General features: G+C 52.0%; 7 protein-coding genes across 7 annotated transcripts; 5 read left to right on the top strand and 2 right to left on the bottom strand.

The window, feature by feature from the left end:
- Positions 1-262: 262 nt before the first annotated feature.
- Positions 263-1,541, top strand: nscC (FAD-dependent monooxygenase nscC; the record flags this gene model as incomplete). The annotated part of the gene is made up of 2 exons (XM_043296326.1): positions 263-779; positions 832-1,541. The coding sequence occupies 2 exons, from the start codon at positions 263-265 to the stop codon at positions 1,539-1,541; spliced, it is 1,227 nt and encodes a 408-aa protein (XP_043152261.1).
- Positions 1,542-4,093: 2,552 nt separating this feature from the next.
- On the top strand, positions 4,094-6,560 carry nscR (Zn(II)2Cys6 domain-containing transcription factor nscR; the record flags this gene model as incomplete). Its single annotated transcript, XM_043296325.1, has 3 exons — positions 4,094-4,480; positions 4,529-5,230; positions 5,298-6,560. 3 exons carry the CDS (start codon positions 4,094-4,096, stop codon positions 6,558-6,560), a joined length of 2,352 nt encoding a protein of 783 aa, XP_043152260.1.
- Positions 6,561-7,144: 584 nt separating this feature from the next.
- Positions 7,145-8,175, top strand: nscB (metallo-beta-lactamase type thioesterase nscB; the record flags this gene model as incomplete). The annotated part of the gene is made up of 2 exons (XM_043296324.1): positions 7,145-7,354; positions 7,402-8,175. 2 exons carry the CDS (start codon positions 7,145-7,147, stop codon positions 8,173-8,175), a joined length of 984 nt encoding a protein of 327 aa, XP_043152259.1.
- A 1,355-nt stretch (positions 8,176-9,530) lies between these two features.
- On the top strand, positions 9,531-11,075 carry Asppvi_000010 (uncharacterized protein; the record flags this gene model as incomplete). The annotated part of the gene is made up of 2 exons (XM_043296323.1): positions 9,531-9,755; positions 9,810-11,075. 2 exons carry the CDS (start codon positions 9,531-9,533, stop codon positions 11,073-11,075), a joined length of 1,491 nt encoding a protein of 496 aa, XP_043152258.1.
- Positions 11,076-11,742: 667 nt separating this feature from the next.
- Asppvi_000009 (aminoacyl transferase sphA) lies at positions 11,743-12,556 on the bottom strand (the record flags this gene model as incomplete). Its single annotated transcript, XM_043296322.1, has 3 exons — positions 11,743-12,168; positions 12,222-12,364; positions 12,430-12,556. 3 exons carry the CDS (start codon positions 12,554-12,556, stop codon positions 11,743-11,745), a joined length of 696 nt encoding a protein of 231 aa, XP_043152257.1.
- A 108-nt stretch (positions 12,557-12,664) lies between these two features.
- Positions 12,665-13,048, top strand: Asppvi_000008 (monooxygenase sphC; the record flags this gene model as incomplete). The annotated part of the gene is made up of 1 exon (XM_043296321.1): positions 12,665-13,048. The coding sequence occupies one exon, from the start codon at positions 12,665-12,667 to the stop codon at positions 13,046-13,048; it is 384 nt and encodes a 127-aa protein (XP_043152256.1).
- Positions 13,049-13,137: 89 nt separating this feature from the next.
- Asppvi_000007 (MFS-type transporter sphD) lies at positions 13,138-14,917 on the bottom strand (the record flags this gene model as incomplete). The annotated part of the gene is made up of 2 exons (XM_043296320.1): positions 13,138-14,589; positions 14,651-14,917. The coding sequence occupies 2 exons, from the start codon at positions 14,915-14,917 to the stop codon at positions 13,138-13,140; spliced, it is 1,719 nt and encodes a 572-aa protein (XP_043152255.1).
- Between the last annotated feature and the right edge of the window lie 1,872 nt (positions 14,918-16,789).

Here is a 16,789-nt window from a genome sequence, read left to right as displayed (position 1 = left end):
ATTTAGTTGTTCTTCGTGCCTTGTCTGATGCGCATATTAAAAGCGATAGTGATAGAGTCCCTTGCATACTTCTATTCATTAAAATCCGGCACCAAAACCCGGAGTCTCCATGCAAAATCCGCTCTTTCTTTCGGGTTTTAGCCACAGCCTTGCAGCTCGTTTTCCCCCGCAGCGATACATTGGCCTAAGACCAGAAGATGCAAGCAACTAAGGGGCCTAGATCATTATCCATTTGCCTACCAAAATTACCAAGTACACTACAATGGCACCCCGACTCCCAGTCCTCATCATCGGAGCCGGCATCTCAGGCCTCACAACCGCCCGCCTGCTAACAAATAGCGGCATCCCAAACATCGTCTTCGAAGCATCCAGCCCAGATCGTAGGCAAGGCTTCGCCATCAGCCTGCGCGAATGGGGATACGCGACACTGCTGTCCGCTCTCGGGGACGTGCCGCTACGAAGCTTGACGCGCGGCGTCGCGCCGGACAGGGAAATCGGCGGCTCGGGCTGGATCGACCAGGTTGTATGGGATAACGGGACCGCAAAGAAACTATTTGTGCCGGACACGAACTCGTCGACAAAGGAGGAGATTGTCCGCGCGAACCGGAACGCGTTGCGCAGGTGGATTGCGGACTGTGGGGAGGAGGAGCTGGATGTGCGGTACGGGCATCGGCTGAAGAGGGTGGAGGGGAGCTTGGAGGATGTTCGGGTTGAGTTCGAGAACGGGGCGTTCTATCGGGGGCTGATGGTGGTTGCTGCGGACGGAGTGAACTCGACTGGTTGGAACTGCTCCTCTAACATTGTAGGACCGAACTGATGATATGTGTATAGTTCGATCGCAGGTCCTCCCGGATGTCCAACCCGAGATTGTCCCAGCGGTGCTCTATCATGGCGAGTTCCAGCTGCCCAGGGCCGACTTCGACCGGCTATTCCGGCCGCACACCGGAGAATCCAACATCCTCGCGGGTGTCGGCGATGGCTTCAACGCGCCGTTCGCCGTCTGCAACATGACCAAGACGCATGTCCACATGGACTGGTCGTACTCGCGGCCGGCCTGGGGCAGCGGAGAGGACGACCCGCTGTACCGGCCCAATCTCACCTCCGAGGACGCGAAGCAGATCCCTCCGGCGCTGGTGGAGGAGCTTGCGTCGCGCGATCTGGCCGAGCCGTGGAGTCTGTTTCTCAATGGCGAGGCTATCCAACATCACCGGGTGTTTCACTGGGCCGTCCGGTGCGTCTCTGTGACGCAAGAGGACATGCAGCGTGCTGTAGGGCGGGGCGTCGCCTTTGTCGGCGACTCGTGGCATGCAATGCCCATATTTGGCGGGGAGGGAGGCAATCACGCACTGGCGGACGGTGTCGAGCTGGCTGCTGCTGTTTCGGCCGGTGTGGCGGGCGATTTGGGCGTGGCAATTGGGAGTTACTATGACCGAGCGTGGAAAAGATCACAGGACGCGGTACGACGGTCCAAGCAGCGGTTCTATGTGCTGCATCGGCCGATGGCTCAGTGGCGGGAGCTTTCGCAGAAGAAACCCGTGTGACTTTGAACGGTTTGCACTAGTAGATAAGAATGACATGGTTACACTGATGTTGAGGCCAGGAGACTGTCTAGCCGTCGGTCTGTATTCTGCCAATAAATTTTAGCGTAGTGTCAGGATTAGTGAGGAACCTACTAAGACTTTATTGGTATCTGGCCCGGTCTCAGAGCGCCATCTAACCAGGGTCGGTTGGGGGATACAATTGGTTGCTCCCTAACGTGTGGTAGAAAAGATCACCGACAGTGGAATCCAAAGATAATGCAGCACAAAAGAACAGCAAGTTGTGCATGATCGATGCCCTACCACCCCATGATCTCGATTATCATACTCATTGCAGACTTGAACGTAGTATGGCCATAGTTCTCTTGGACCGGAGTCCGGAGGTGTAACCAAACACCTCGTACTTGTTAGTTCGCGTCTAATATTTACGGAGACGAAACCTAGACCAGTACTTGAGACATGACTGGATGCCCCTTTCTTGAGGACATAGACTGGCTGACCCAATCCACAAATCCGTATCCAACCCACCCAATCCACACTTTGGGTTGGATCTAGATAGGCCTGATCCAACCCATGTGGATATGGGTTGAACCTGCCTAGTCTACCATACTATATAGATATGGATAACCCATTAGGTGCATGTGATCTAGGGCCTCTAGAAGCTGATAAGCTTATCTAACCTAACCTAGGCCTAGATAGGGGAATATTTTTATATCTATAGATAGAGAACAGTCCTATCTATCTATTTATAAAATAAAAATATTAGATCTACTAAGAAAGTATGGAGTTATAGTAGGTTTTCGATTATAGAGGATGGTGATCAGGATAGTAGTGGTAAGATATATATCTCCGTACCACTTTTCATCCCATCCTTAGGGGGCACCCCTACCTCCCTAATTAAGCCTATTTGAGGTTATCTAATAGGTAATATATAATATATATATAGTAAACTATCATATTATATAATAAAATATTTAGTGTGGCTAGAATACTAGAAAATAGGTAGTATGGATATATCCATTATCCATAATCCAATCCACATGGATATGATCATATGAGGGTGGGTTGGATAGGTGGTGGATCAACTATAATCCACATGGGTTGGATCAAACATGATGTGGATCAACCCGTATCCAATCCACGACCAGTCTAAGAGGACACCTATGGCCCCCGATTCCCAGAAAGGCGACATATGCCGAACGTGCAGATCATGCCATAGGCGGCTAGACTGGTTACCAGGAGCCATCCAAGTCGCCAGACAATCGTATGATGAACACGAGGACCCCGCAGCCAACTATTCAGAGAGGTGCGGAAGGCTGAAAGGATCGAGCTCTGGCTGTGTTCACTACTAGCCACAAGGGGATAATGCAGTACGAGGCTAGACCTCTATTAATATCGAGAATTAAGGTGATTGGCGAGGCGGATGAATTTCCTCCACCCCTTTGCAGCGAGCCTTGACACCTAGGGCTAGGAATGTGGGGCCGATGCTGAGAATGAGAGCACTGGCTGCCTTTGTGATTATTATGCATGGATGGCAATTGAGAGTAATGAAGACCAAAAGGCCTTGTATCCATCTCGATAAGAAACAGACAAGAAAACCGCTGCAAAGGGTTGACCAAGCCGGGACGAGACACAGAAGGCCTAGGCTGGGGTAGCGTATCTCAAGAAGATCGTCTTCGAATGTAAATAAGGTTATGGAAAATAAGGCCGGACTGAAACAGGCATAACGAATATCACCTCTTTCTCACTGGACGCTACCACACTCCATGCTCGTATTAGGCAAATGAGTAAGTCTGGCCATGTAAACACGAGTAAAAGCCCACGAATCAGCAGAGAACTTGATACGTGTCAGATTATAGGTCGAGATAAGAATCTACTAGTGGTCGACACCCACACCGTCACTGGGGCTTGGAGAAAAATGTTTCTAGAGGCTGATATCAGGTCGCTTATTTCATGTTCCACAACGCTAGCATGCTTCCATGGTCATCCAGTACCGATTGATATCTCCTCTGCTCTGCCTGATTGTGCTGTTAGTACAGTGAGGCTACGAGCATTTCGATGGGTCGACTCTCCTACAACAGAATCCTGCGATGCATCATGCCCGGCCTATTCCATCTTTTGTATGCCCACCTTTCCCGCAACCGAAAACAACCTGCATCTGCCTGCAACTATATGATGGCCGTCTACCCTATCGTAGTCGCTCGGTCATTGATGTGCGATCCACCGACAGAAGATGTAGTTGTCACCTCTTACAAGTAAAAAAGCGCTATGCCCACTCCAGTCATTTTAAGACGAGATACCAGGCAACAACATCCTTATAATGGTCATATATCCAGGCACTTGCAGGGGTTGCGTTACATTGCCAATGGTTTCATCCTCGTGTTCACCTCGTGGTTTCCTCGTGTTTCCCTCGTGTCCTGAGACCTAGAGCTTATGCAACTAGGATATAGATATCGCCACCCTAACTTGTTCCGGAAACAAGGAATCCATGGTCCGATGAAGCATATATAGACATGAACTCACGCCCAGCCACCGGACCACCATCTGTTATCAAGATGGAGAAAAGTAATCAGCGGAAACGCCCCTCAACTCCGCATCTCAGCTGCGAGCTCTGCCGCGAGCGCAAGATCAAGTGCGACAAGGTCGATCCCTGCACCAACTGCGTCTCGGCAGGCGTTGTCTGTGTCCCTGTCCAGCGCCCACGCCTGCCACGAGGTGTCCATGCGCGACGAGCTCGCCCATTGTCCCCAGCGTCCGTGCCCGCACGCGCGCCGACCCCTGTTGTGGGTCCGGTATCTTCAGAGGAAAAGCAGACAGATGCTTCCTCCGGCGCCGTGGGGGCAGTTGACGACGACCTCAGGAAACGCATCCACAAGCTTGAGGCGGTAGTCAACAGCATGCGTGCGGCCATGCAGGACCGGTGCCCGGCACCTGCCAGCCAGGTTAGTTGCGCATACCGGTGTATAGTCGGGCGTGCTGACGAGGAACAGTCGGGTTTTAACGATTCATATCCGGCGCCAACAAGCTCATTGTCATGCAGTTTGTCCATTCCAACTAATGTCCCGAAGCAACCACCCTTGACTTCGCACCCTGATTGTTTCTGGACTAGTTTGGTTGGAGAGGTAGGCAATGTCGCAGGGGCCAATGTAGACTGGCGCTGGGATGCTGACTGTTTCCCGTGGGTGGGGGATCAGATAGAAGATGTTGGTGGCGACGTAGGATCGAGTTCAGAGACCAAATCGGATACCCATAGTCTGCTAGCACCTAAAGTGTCGAGAATGGACGACGGCGGGCTCCGTCTCCTTGGCCTGAGTGGAAATAATCTGACCCTTACCTGGACTCCGGTCCTCGAAGACAAAGCAATAACAAGGCAGTTATGCCAGATCTACCTCCAGCAAGTCGACCCCATTATTAAAATCCTGCACCGGCCAACTGTCGAGAAGTGGATGTTACAAGGGGAGCGCTACCTTGATTATCCGGAGAGGCACGTTGCCGTTGATGCGTTGCGGTCTGCCATTTGCTACGCTGCTGCCGCGAGTTTTACCGACGATCAATGTTCGGCCATTTTTCAAAGGAGCAGGTCCAGCGGCATTGTGGAGGAGTCTCGAAGAGCGTGTGAGGCCGCACTGGAGAGAAGTGGGTTGCTGGCCTCTCCCAGTATCACTGGCCTGCAGGCATTTGTGCTTTACCTCGTAAGTACCGGCTTCTGAACAAGCTGAAGACCAAGAGCAGCACTGTTTTACTAACCCGGTGGAATAGATTGCCAGGAGATCCGAAGACCGCAGTCAGGCCGCATGGACGCTGACGGCGGTGGCCGTGCGGCTGGCAAAGGCACTTGGTCTCCACCGGGAGCGAGATGAGACATTCTTCAGCCAACAGATGCGCAGGCGGTTGTGGCTCACCATCTCACTGATGGACCTGCAGACCTCCTTCAGCCAGGCCTCTGAACCGCTCATCAATACTGAAGAGGCCACCTCCACATTCTGTCTGCCCCAGCACATCAACGACTCGGATTTCGATCCAACCATGACTCATGAAATCCCGGACAGGGAGGGGCTGTGCGATACCACATTCGCCCTGGTCACATACCACCTCCAGCTAGCAGGGCGGGCCCTGAATTTTGGCACCGCGGCATCATTACAACACAAGGCGTCTCAACAGCAACACGCGCAGCGCTTTGAACAGAATGCGCTCCGCCTGTTGCATTTTTGCGACCCCGAATCCTCGCCGTTCGCGTGGTTCACCTGGCACGGCACGCAATGCCTCGTCTCTGGCGCTCGGCTGTCCGCGCTACGGCCGCTCCAGCTCCCGCAGCCCAGTAACGGCAGTAGCCAGCCGCCGCCCTCGCCGTCTCCCAGCCCGCAGGAGCACAACCACAAGCTTCTCCGCCTGGCCCTAAACGTCTTGGAAAAGGCACATCTGATGCACACAGATCCCCGCGGCGAGGGATTCCGCTGGTACGTGACGATGCCGTGGCACGCGCTGGCGGTCGCCATCACCGAGTGCTCCCTCTGCCCGGATGTGACCCAAATCCAGAGCGCGTGGCCAACCATCGAGGCAAGTTATCAGCTGCTGCGCCGCAAAGGAGTCGCGGGCCAGGAGGAAGCAATCCAGCGTCCACTGGAGAAATTGATATGTCGGGCACGGGACAAGGCGGGCCCTCTTGTGCAGCTCGCACGGCCTAGTCCGACATTCAGCCTCGGTAGCAGTGCTGTGACATCTGCTGCACCCACGCCGCGTTCGCGGGCCAGCAGCGCCCCGAGTGACACCCTCAGCGACCTGTCCTGGCCGACAGCTTTCTCCCATGCTCATTCCCAGCTCGGTGTGGATTTGGCTCCAGTGGGTCCCTTACAGCCGTTGGACAAACTCGATCTGGATCCGTTGTTGTTACAGTTCGACATTGAGAGCCAGCCGCTGCTTGCGGGCCAGATCCCTCGAGTGGACGCGGAGCCGTCGTTGCGGACGTGGGAGCAGCTGATGTCGGATATTGATCATGCCGAGTCGAACATGTTTCTTCCTTAGATGGACTCCCTCCTTCCGTCTCTCTTGGCCATATACGGTTAGACTGAAGTCGGGATAAGACGATTACCAATCCGACCGGTTGTCCGGATTTTAGATTCTGTTGTTTCGGAGAGACTTTTTAATAGGTCGCCGGTTTCTGGCAGAAATTTATCAACAACAATCATGTTCCAGGTGCCTCGCATGATACACCAGTCAAATACTGTAAACAATATAAGGCTGTTTCGGGTTAGAAGCCAGACTCATGATATTCTTCCCATTGTACTACAAGCTCATCTACGATAGCATACCAGGCTCTTTGTGCTCTATGACCAGCCTGGCTGTAGCGCAACTTCTTCCATAATGCTGCCGAGATTCAAGGCGTATTGCTTATGTTCGTCTCTTTCTCCATCACAACGGTAGCCTGCTGCAAGCAAGCCTCGGATTTTGGCGCCTCGGCATCTCTGATGTCGGATTTTAGGAGTCAACACGGAGCAACAGCTCGGATTAAAACACAACAAAACCTTTCTGCCAACTCCCTACCCTAAGATAATCTGTATTCGCTGACCGAGGAATTTAGAGTACAGTATACTCTGCGGACGCAATACATGGCCCTCCGCATGCCATTCAACCAGGCCTTCTGGGAGGAGTACCTCTCCGGGCAGGATGCTACCCTCCCTTCTCTTCCCGATACCTCAACCCTCAGCAGCAGAGTAATCCGCATCCTCGGCGGGAATCCAGGTGCCATGCACCTACAAGGAACCAACACCTACCTAGTCGGAACAGGGCCGTCTCGCATCCTGATCGATACCGGACAGGTAGATACCAACTTCCTATCCAACCCTTATGATGCTAACACAGGCAGGGTCTCCCCATCTGGCTCAGCCGCATCACTGGGCTCCTGCGCTCGAAAAACATCTCCATATCACATATTCTCCTCACCCACTGGCACGGCGACCACACAGGCGGCGTCTCCGATTTGATCTCCTACAATCCCACCCTCGCCGAACACGTCTACAAGAACCTCCCTGATGCAGGTCAAAAGTCCATAGACGATGGGCAGATCTTTGCTGTGGAGGGAGCGACCGTCCGCGCAGTCTTCACGCCCGGCCACTCGGTCGACCACATGTGCTTCTTGCTTGAGGAAGAGAACGCCCTGTTCACTGGGGATAATGTGCTGGGGCACGGGTTCAGCGTGGCTCCGGATCTGGGACGGTATATGGAGAGTCTGGAGCTGATGGCGGGCTTGGGCTGTGTGCTTGGATACCCTGCGCATGGGGCTGTTATTGGTGACCTTCCTAGCAAGCTGGAGGAATATATCCGGCATAAGGAGATGCGTTTGCGAGGGATTTTGTCAGTATTGGTGAAGGAGAGGGAGAGGGTAGAGGGGGACAGAGGGCCGGAAGGCGGGAGGAAGAGAGGGGGTATGACGCTACACGAAATTGTGAGGGCAATGTTTGGGGCGGTGCCGGACGAGGTGATTGACCAGGCCTTGGCGCCGTTTTTGCTACAGGCTTTGTGGAAGCTGACGGAGGACCGGAAGGTGGGATTCGAGCCGGGGGATCCTGTCAAGAGAAAATGGTTTGCCGTTGCCCGTCGAAAGCCACCTAGGCAGTACGGGTCGGTTGCACGTCAATAATCCTGCTCGGGTTATACGGATGTTTATCATCTGCACAAGCCCGACGACGGAAGCCCATTCTCAATCTCCCCTTGCGCAATCTTCTCCGTCAGCGATCCTGCACTCTTGTCTGCGCCTGAAAGTTCGAGATATTGAATATTTGGCAGTGTTGTTCATTCTGTACATACATCAGTTGAGAATTACAAATGGAGTTATGATACGTTTCCTTTGAGCCATGCCTTCTGTTCCTCCAAACAATGACTTTGTCCTCGCATGTTCAAAGGTAATAATGGCGTGTGCTCCCCATGCTTCAACGAGTGAGCCTGTTTTATGTATTTGAAGACACTGCGGTACCTCATCCAGCACCCTGATTCATTTCATTGTTCAATTTTATAGGCCCAATGTGTACATCCAAACTGATTCATTCCCGTCTATAAACACTGCATTGATTCTCTCAATGACTAGCCAGCATTATATCCCTAGTCCTCTTCAATACCCTCCCTTGCATCCACAAACAATTTAACCAGCCCCAGTCCACGTAATCTTCAATGTAAAACTGTTCAGCATCGACAAAAAAGTTCGATCCAGCCTACGCCATCTTCTGCCTTTCTAATCCAAAAATTGCTCCCGCATGAAATCCTCGAGCAATGTCTCGAAACGTCGGGGTGCGCGCCGTCGGATTCGTCTGGAAACTTTACTTCTTCCAGAAGTGACACAACGAGCAGATAGGCGATCTTGTGCTCGAGATGTTTGCAGACAATGACTCTGATGAAAGGATTATAGCGGCGATAGTGTACATCCGTTATCTTGGACAAGATAAGCATAGCAGAAGGAACGAGCTGAGCACATTAACAGTGACAGACCGTCACAGACAGGCTGTGACCTTCAGCAAGGATGCGTTCTGACACCATAATATATGGTATCGAATACTTTGTATATATATCGACTACTCGTACAGATATCTAATTCTCGTATAGCAGTACTCTGTATTATATATTTATCCGATACGGAAAGAGGTGGGGTTTCCGATCAGATGTACTGCATGTTGAAAATATATATCCAAGTATGCTACTATTCGATATCCATACTACATCAGCATTCAATATCTCTCCTAGTGTTCATTACTGATATTTTATTATATATGTTGTCTACCAGCTTAACCAGAAAAAGAGGATGTGTGCCTTTGGCACAGGTAGTCCAACGCAGTAAATGCCCATTCTCGGATTTTGCGCGCTCGGGTTTTGAGCCCAACTTTGAGCTCACGGCCGGGTTTTGGCGAGGTCTTCCAGTATAGATATCGTCATTGGTTCCTCTGCCACTTACACTGATCAAGCGACAACGTTGTACAGGAAAGCTCTGATCTAATTCGTGCGAAAATGGGCTTTTTCGGGAAAAAAGCCCTGCTTCCGCCGCCAGGGAACCCCACGGACACAGTAATACCGATCCCAGCATGGGATGACCAACATCGCATGCGCGCTTGTTGCCTGCATGTGACTTACCGATTCGACGACGTTCTTGACCCAGAGGTGCTACGCCAATCGTTGGAGCGTCTCTTGGAGTTGGATGGCTGGCGGACACTAGGAGCGCGACTTCGCAAGAAGGTGTGGATTGAAATCACTCAAATACTACGTTCGCTCGCAACTCACACACGTTAGGATGATGGAAAATTAGAATACCACATACCAGCGCAGTATGATGCAAACCGGCCTGGCTTTAACTACACGGTCGTTAAGCACCCTATGGGCATCAGCGAGCATCCTTTAGCTGCTAGTTTCCCCCAAGCAACTGGCCAGCCATCGCTGCTTGGCGACCCCGCAGATCTCGCATCTGTATGTCTGTCTGCGGATTGCCCCACGAGAATCGAGGACTGGCTCTATTCAGACCGACCGCAACTCGTCATTGATGTGGTGTCGTTGGGCGATGCGACCTTGCTGACCGTAACGTTCATGCACACTCTCATGGACGCTATGGGCCTTTCAAGCTTTCTCAAGGCGTGGACCGCTGTCATGAATGGACGAGAAGACCAGGTCCCAACCTTTCAGCAGGTCGGCGAAGATCCGGCGGCGCGCTTCACCGACAGAACCCCGGCCAACACCTACGTGAACAGCTCCTTTCTGCTAACCGGGGTCCGCCTCTTAGGTTTCATCGCCAGCTACCTCTTCGAGCTCATCTGGCACCGCGGCCAGAATGAACGTGTAATCTGCATCCCAGGACGATATGTCGACGAGGTGCGGGAGCAGGCATTGCACGAGCTAGCCGAGCAAAACAAGGAAGGGCCTGCTCCCTTCCTTAGTGAAAGTGATGTACTTTTAGCATGGTGGCTCAAGGCCTTGATTAAGGCCCTGAATCCCTCCCCCCACCGCTTGGTGTCCCTCTTGAACGTGTTCGACATCCGTTCGACCGCCCTCCAGGAATCATCATCCACAAACACAGCCTTCATCACGAACGCTGCCCTTCCAGCCATCACCTTTCTTCGCACCCAGCAGATTCTTCGCGAACCAGTCAGCTTCATAGCCTCCCACATCCGCCGCTCGCTCGTCCAACAACGCAGTCTACCCCAGATCGAAGCGTTCTTTGCTTTTCACAAATCCGCATCTGAGAAACATCCGCCGGTGTTCGGCGAACCGACCTCCCTTCTCGTCTGCTGTAGTAACTGGCACCGAGGTCGGTTCTTTGAAGTGGACTTCTCGTCTGCGGTTCTTGCCCCCGGCATTCCGCTCCATGGCCGTGTGCATCCTCCGGGCAGGCCATCGTGCGTGATTCCTACCCATCATTCGGGTGGCCTTGCTTTGCGAAACGTGGGGCCCATCATTGGCAAGGATGCAAGTGGGAACTGGTGGCTATCGTGCACAATGAGGACGAGTGCCTGGTCTGGCATCGAACAGGAATTGAATGCGCTAGGCGCAAGAAAGACCCAGTGATGGTGGATTGCAGAGGTCCTTTCAAGCCTCCGGGCCGAGGAATGGCTCGGCCGTGCCTACGCTATGTGTTCCAAGCATAATGCATAGAAGGACTGAGGACCCGGTCGCATACTCTAGCCTGGTATTAGCTGCTCTCGCCCAGGATCGCCATGCATGCACACGCCTCATCTTACGTCTGGAGTACCGCCGAATTGTACAGAAATCCACAATTTATGGTATGTGGATTGGATCTTAGGATGCTAGCAGCGGCTGGGCTAGTAATTCCAGCATCAGCTGCTGCTCCTGGTTCGCCTGATACGACACCTCCATCCTCTTTTGGCTGACTGAATCCGGGAAGTGGGCTAGTTATAAAAATAGTCGCCCTCTCAGTTATTTAGATGTACATATGACTATAGACATATTGTTATTTCGCATGCATTTCCAGAAGGCGTGAAGCAAGAATGCGGCATCCCATGAAAACTGCAACAGTGTATTAATAGTGTCCTGTTGTTTCCTCATTGAGAAGCTGGAAAAAATTGCGGCCACTTGTAGGTCTGATAGGAAGGGTTGAAAGGCCTCGCTTGGGTAGTGGCCATCTCGTAATATGATATAATCCAAACGTCTATTCCTACGACCACAAGTCTAAGGGGAGCCCTCTTCTGCAATATATGCTGACACACGTTCAGCTTCACGCATTCGCCGCCATCAACGCGTAAATCTCCTGCGCGGCTTTTGGTATCTTGCCCTTTTCGCCACCCTCCTCGATATCGATCATCTCATTCGCAAAGTCGCAAAGCGTGGCCTCCAAATAATCCACCTCTTTCTCCGTATTTCCAGCATGGACCATGACCCTGACGCGAGATTTGCCTTTGGGAACCTGGGGATAGTCGATGGGAACGACTGCTATTTTCGCCAGTTGTAGGTGAAAAAAGAGCCACCAGTTGTACTTTTGCCTGGTCCAGATTGGTACAATGTGCGTCACTAAGTCCAGCGACTCATAGTCCTCGGCCACGGGAATAGACAAAATACCCATCTCGGTGGCTTTGTCCCAGATATCGCTAGAGGTAATGGATTTGAAGAAGTATTTGACGAGGTGTTGTATGTTGTCCTGAGCCTAGGTTTTTTGTTATTCTGAACTCCTCAGTCACTTCACCAATCGTTGCATACCTTCTGCGTGGCACCAGTTCTCATCAGGTTATAGGCTGCGCGAATAACTGCAACCGACGGGAAGGATGGGGCTGTGGTATTCACCAGGGAGTCAGCATTGTTCAACATCATGTTTCGGACCGTGGCGTTTCCAAGAGCCACAGCTTCAAACAATTGCGTCAGCGATAACGCTCGAGCAAGGGGTTACTGCCAGGTCTATTGATCTTACATCCAGTACCGCCCAAGGCCTTGCCGCGACCACACTCAATGCGTCCGGACCGCAGCACGCGCAGGTATTGCACCGCGATCTGACCTCCTATCCACCATACGCCCAGCTCGCTCGGACCTGAAGGCATAGAACCACAGACCAAATTCCTCTTTACCTTTCAGGCTTTACGGATGATAATGACGCAAAGCGCATCATCCCCGGGAGCAACAAATGGCCCTTTCATCAACGCGGGAACATGAAGCAGACGATCCCAGCCGAGATGAAGACTGGTGACTGTCTACTGATCGGAGGGAATGTCATCCATGCAATGGGCGAGAACAAAACGGAGATGGAAAGGAAATGTATACAGCTGGCCGTCATCCCCAGTTTCCTGACTCCGGCGGAAGCACATCCTTTCATCATCAAGCTGGAAACGGTGAACAAGTTATCGAAGCGCACGCAGCGATTTGTGGGTTTTAGATCGCAGTACCCTCGGGGCTCGCCAGGCTTGTGGACAAAGGATTATATCGAATTGGCATTGCATCTGGGTTTGGACGATCTTGCGGGTGCTACGGAGGATTTGCAGGATGTTCTCAACCAGCCCAAACAATGGGATACAATTGATTATGACAAGGTTTGAGAGTTGTACATAAAGCTACTGTGCACAGGGTACTTGAATGATATACTCTAATTGATAGTCTGCAAACGCTTTATCCATCCTTTTTCCGACTATTTCTCGAAGCGCTGATTCCCGAGGCCCTGCGACTTGAGATCAATCTCATCCACGAACAGCGAAGTCACCAACCCCAGTCCACTAAGCCCCGTCATTGTGTAGAAGATCGTCTGGAAGCACTTTAGGTAGACCCTCAGAACCTGATCAAGCATTTCGACGGGAACGTCTAGTGATCTTAGATTGTCAATAAAGGCAACCGCATTGGCGACGTCCTTGAGAGGGGCCAGAGGACCGGTAAGTTGGACCGTCGTGGCGGAGATGGATGTCGAGAAGACAGAGTTGAAAATGGCTGAAGAGATCGTGAGTCCGACGAGACCTCCAAACATGCGGATTGTCATAAATTGTCCGATCGCCAGGCCTGTGTCATCGACGTTTTTGACGCTCGCTTGCATGGGAAGAAGATTGAGACGCAGCAAGGCAACACCCGCTCCCCAGAGGATGGGAAGGCCGAGCCGCATAGATGACGACGATTCTACGTCGAACAGGGCCAGCAAGCCGGTTCCCAGCGTGAGTATGATCCATGCCAGCCGAAGAATCCATACATAGCCACCAAACAGCGGAACCATCATCATGGAGGCAGCTGCGACCACCACACTAGTAATGACGGTGGGCAGCAGGTAGACGGCCGATGAAATGGCAGTTTCGAGCTGTACGGCTTGGTAAAGCAAGGGCAAGTACTGCAAAAGCGAGACCAGAACCGCCCCATGGAGGAATCCTCCAGCTAACGTCATGTTTCCTGTCTTCGAGTGGAAGAGTCGATGAGGAACAATAGGGGCTTCGGGTTTCGCTTCGTAGAAAGCAAATACGACCAGTACCGCAACCCCTACGAACATTGGGACGAGAGTCTGCCAGGAAGCCCATGGAAATAAGGAGCCAGCCCAACTGAGGGGTAACACAAAGATCGTGATCCCGACGACGATCAACATCATACCAATCCAATCGAGCCGGTTCAAATTTTTGGCCAGCGATGCATCGAGGGGGACTGGTCGTAACTTGAGGAAGAAGAAAACCAATGGCGTGCCGATCCCTAGCAACGGCAAGTTCACCCATCCAATCCATCTCCAGCTCGCATAATTCGCGAACAGTGCACCAACTGAGGGCCCCATGATATTGCCAATAGCCATGGGAATGGCCATCAAGCCCAGATATTTCGAGCGTTCTTGCAGCGTCGTCATATCTGCGAGAATGACCTCCGCCAGCACGTCAATTCCTCCACCACCGAACCCTTGAAGTACGCGGCCGATGATAATCGTGTTCATATTTTGGGCCACGGCAAAGACGACGGATCCGATGAAGAATAACGCCATGGATACGTAGAGAGGCGGCTTCCGACCGAACGCGGTGGAGATACTGGCCCACACCGGTTGCATGACGAGACCACAGAGGGTGTAGGACAAGTTCGCCCAGAAGGACTCTAAACTCTCCCCCTTGAGATCAGCAGCTATGGTCTACCGACGAGGTTAGTATTGGGGCGATTCAGCACCAGATGAGAAATGTGGTATTGCTCACTGGAAGGGCGATCCCGAGGCCCGTTGCATCCAACTGGAACACAAACATGCTGGCAGCGAGGCCGATGAAAGCGAGTTTAAAAGCCAGTGATTTCTTTGGTGTCCGCTTGACATCGTCCTCGCCATTTCTCTCTGTAGGAACTTCCGTCCCGCCCGCCTCTGTCTCTGTGTCTGTCTCTGCCTTTCCTTTTGTTTCTGATATCGGTTCCGAGTCTGATTCTTGTCGAACTGCGAATGCGGATATCTCGGCCTGGCCCATGCTTGGCATGATAGTTTAACTCTCAGGCCACGTCGGCTTGGGGCTCAAGCTCAATCAGAAACACACTCGCAAAATAGAAGTCGAGTTTTCAGTTGCAGAGATGACATGCTTACCGACGGGTTGGTTCCACCGCAGTGTGCTGGAGATAAGATAATGGAAGAGTCTATGGAGTGGTGAATTCTGTATTTGAGCGGCCAAGAAAGCCAGAAGTGGAGAGACCCCTTTGTTTCACGTTAGGATCCCAGATCGCATATTTTTCCGGATCGCTGGTCGATATTACTCGGCAGGGTCTGGAGCGTCACGTGTCCTGAGGATGAAGGGAGCGGAATGACAGGATGAACGAGTATGTAATCTGTAACAGAGAATGTGCGTGGCCCAAGATGCTGATGCTGAACCTTCGAATTCTCTTTCCCAAGCGTGGCCAGAGTTCGGTGGAGGATGGATGAGCCTAGACTGGCGCCGGATCCGCGCGGGTTCCGGTCTCGAAGGCTCGGCCCGGTTGGTGGGGACAACTGACTCAGGCAGCATTATCATGACAGGCAGCGACTGCGACCGTGACTGCAACCACGACCAGAATAATCTGTCGTCGATCCAGAGGCTCCATTAGAGGCAACTTGTCATGGGGTTTCTTGGATTTGGGAGAGAGTCTGCCCCTCCGCCGACCGTATCAACCGACACAATCATTCCCTTCCTTCCACTAGTGGGATGATGACCATCGTACACGAGGCCTTTCCTTCGACGTCGCTTTCCGCTTCGTAACATCCTTGACGCGGAGAAACTTCTATGTGCGCTATCCCGGCTGCTAGAATTAGGAGACTGGCGGAAACTCGGTGCTCGAATCCGAAGGAATGCAGACGGGAGACTAGAATACCATGTTCCACGATGTTTCGACGACAAGCGGCCTAGTTCGCATACTCCAGGGTCACATATGACATGAAAGTGGTCGACCATCCATAAGTATCGCGTTTAGCTCAACCTCACCACCTTGATGCCGCTGGACGCCTATCCGTTCTGGACATTACATATATAACTGGCCACATACATACTGTTTAAGAAGATGTAGAAGTCCCTTACCTAAAGCACTGATCAGAGTGTAGGACGAACTACTAGAAGCCGGCGCCCTTCGGGGCGAGTAATAGTAAGGAGTGACGCTGTAGTTTGTTTAGGAATGCTCGCAGGTAAAAAGAACTACCATATACAGGCCAAGGCCTGCCCACTGCGAGCTTCTTTGTCAGGAAATTCGAAGATGAGGCGCTTAGTGTTGTGATTAACAGTCTTTGTACTTTGCAAGCGTAAGGTAGTGAATCCAAAACCTGAAAATGCCATTGGAGACTTATTGGATTACGCAAAAGCTGGAGTGGAAAAGATGGATCGACTGGAGTATGCTCCAACACCAACTAGAGCAACCGTCCCCGTAATCGTCGCGAATGATCGCAATGCATGGTGAGCGCGGGACATTTTTTGCATTTGAAGCAGAATAGAAGCTTGGGGTCACGGTGAAGCAGGCAAATATATCCGGGAGATGGTGTTTAATATGATCAATCTCCCTAGTGGCGCGTTTGGTTATGGGTCGCGCTTTAATTCGGATTGCACAAAGTTAATATTTTCCGAAAGTGTTTGGGCCGATCGGGTTTGGATTGAAACCCGACGGAAATGGCGAATCAAGGTCTGCTGGACATGGCTACCGCGTCGCCCAAGCCGTCGGATCCACAGGCGCTGCCTGGCTATCTGGTAAATATATTCTAATTTTCCGTTAATTGTCGTCAAGTAGTCGAAATCTAATGCATACTGGTTGGATAGGCAACATTACGGCTCTCAGCATGAATGGTGCACCTGCACTCCTTCGTGGCTGGCGCGAGGACCGACTACCTGCCACCATTA

The sequence above is a fragment of the Aspergillus pseudoviridinutans genome (genome assembly GCF_018340605.1).
Source record: "Aspergillus pseudoviridinutans IFM 55266 DNA, scaffold_1, whole genome shotgun sequence".
Lineage (NCBI taxonomy): Eukaryota > Fungi > Ascomycota > Eurotiomycetes > Eurotiales > Aspergillaceae > Aspergillus > Aspergillus pseudoviridinutans.
Note: the sequence above shows the minus strand (reverse complement) of the source record. Positions and strands in the feature narration are given on the sequence as shown.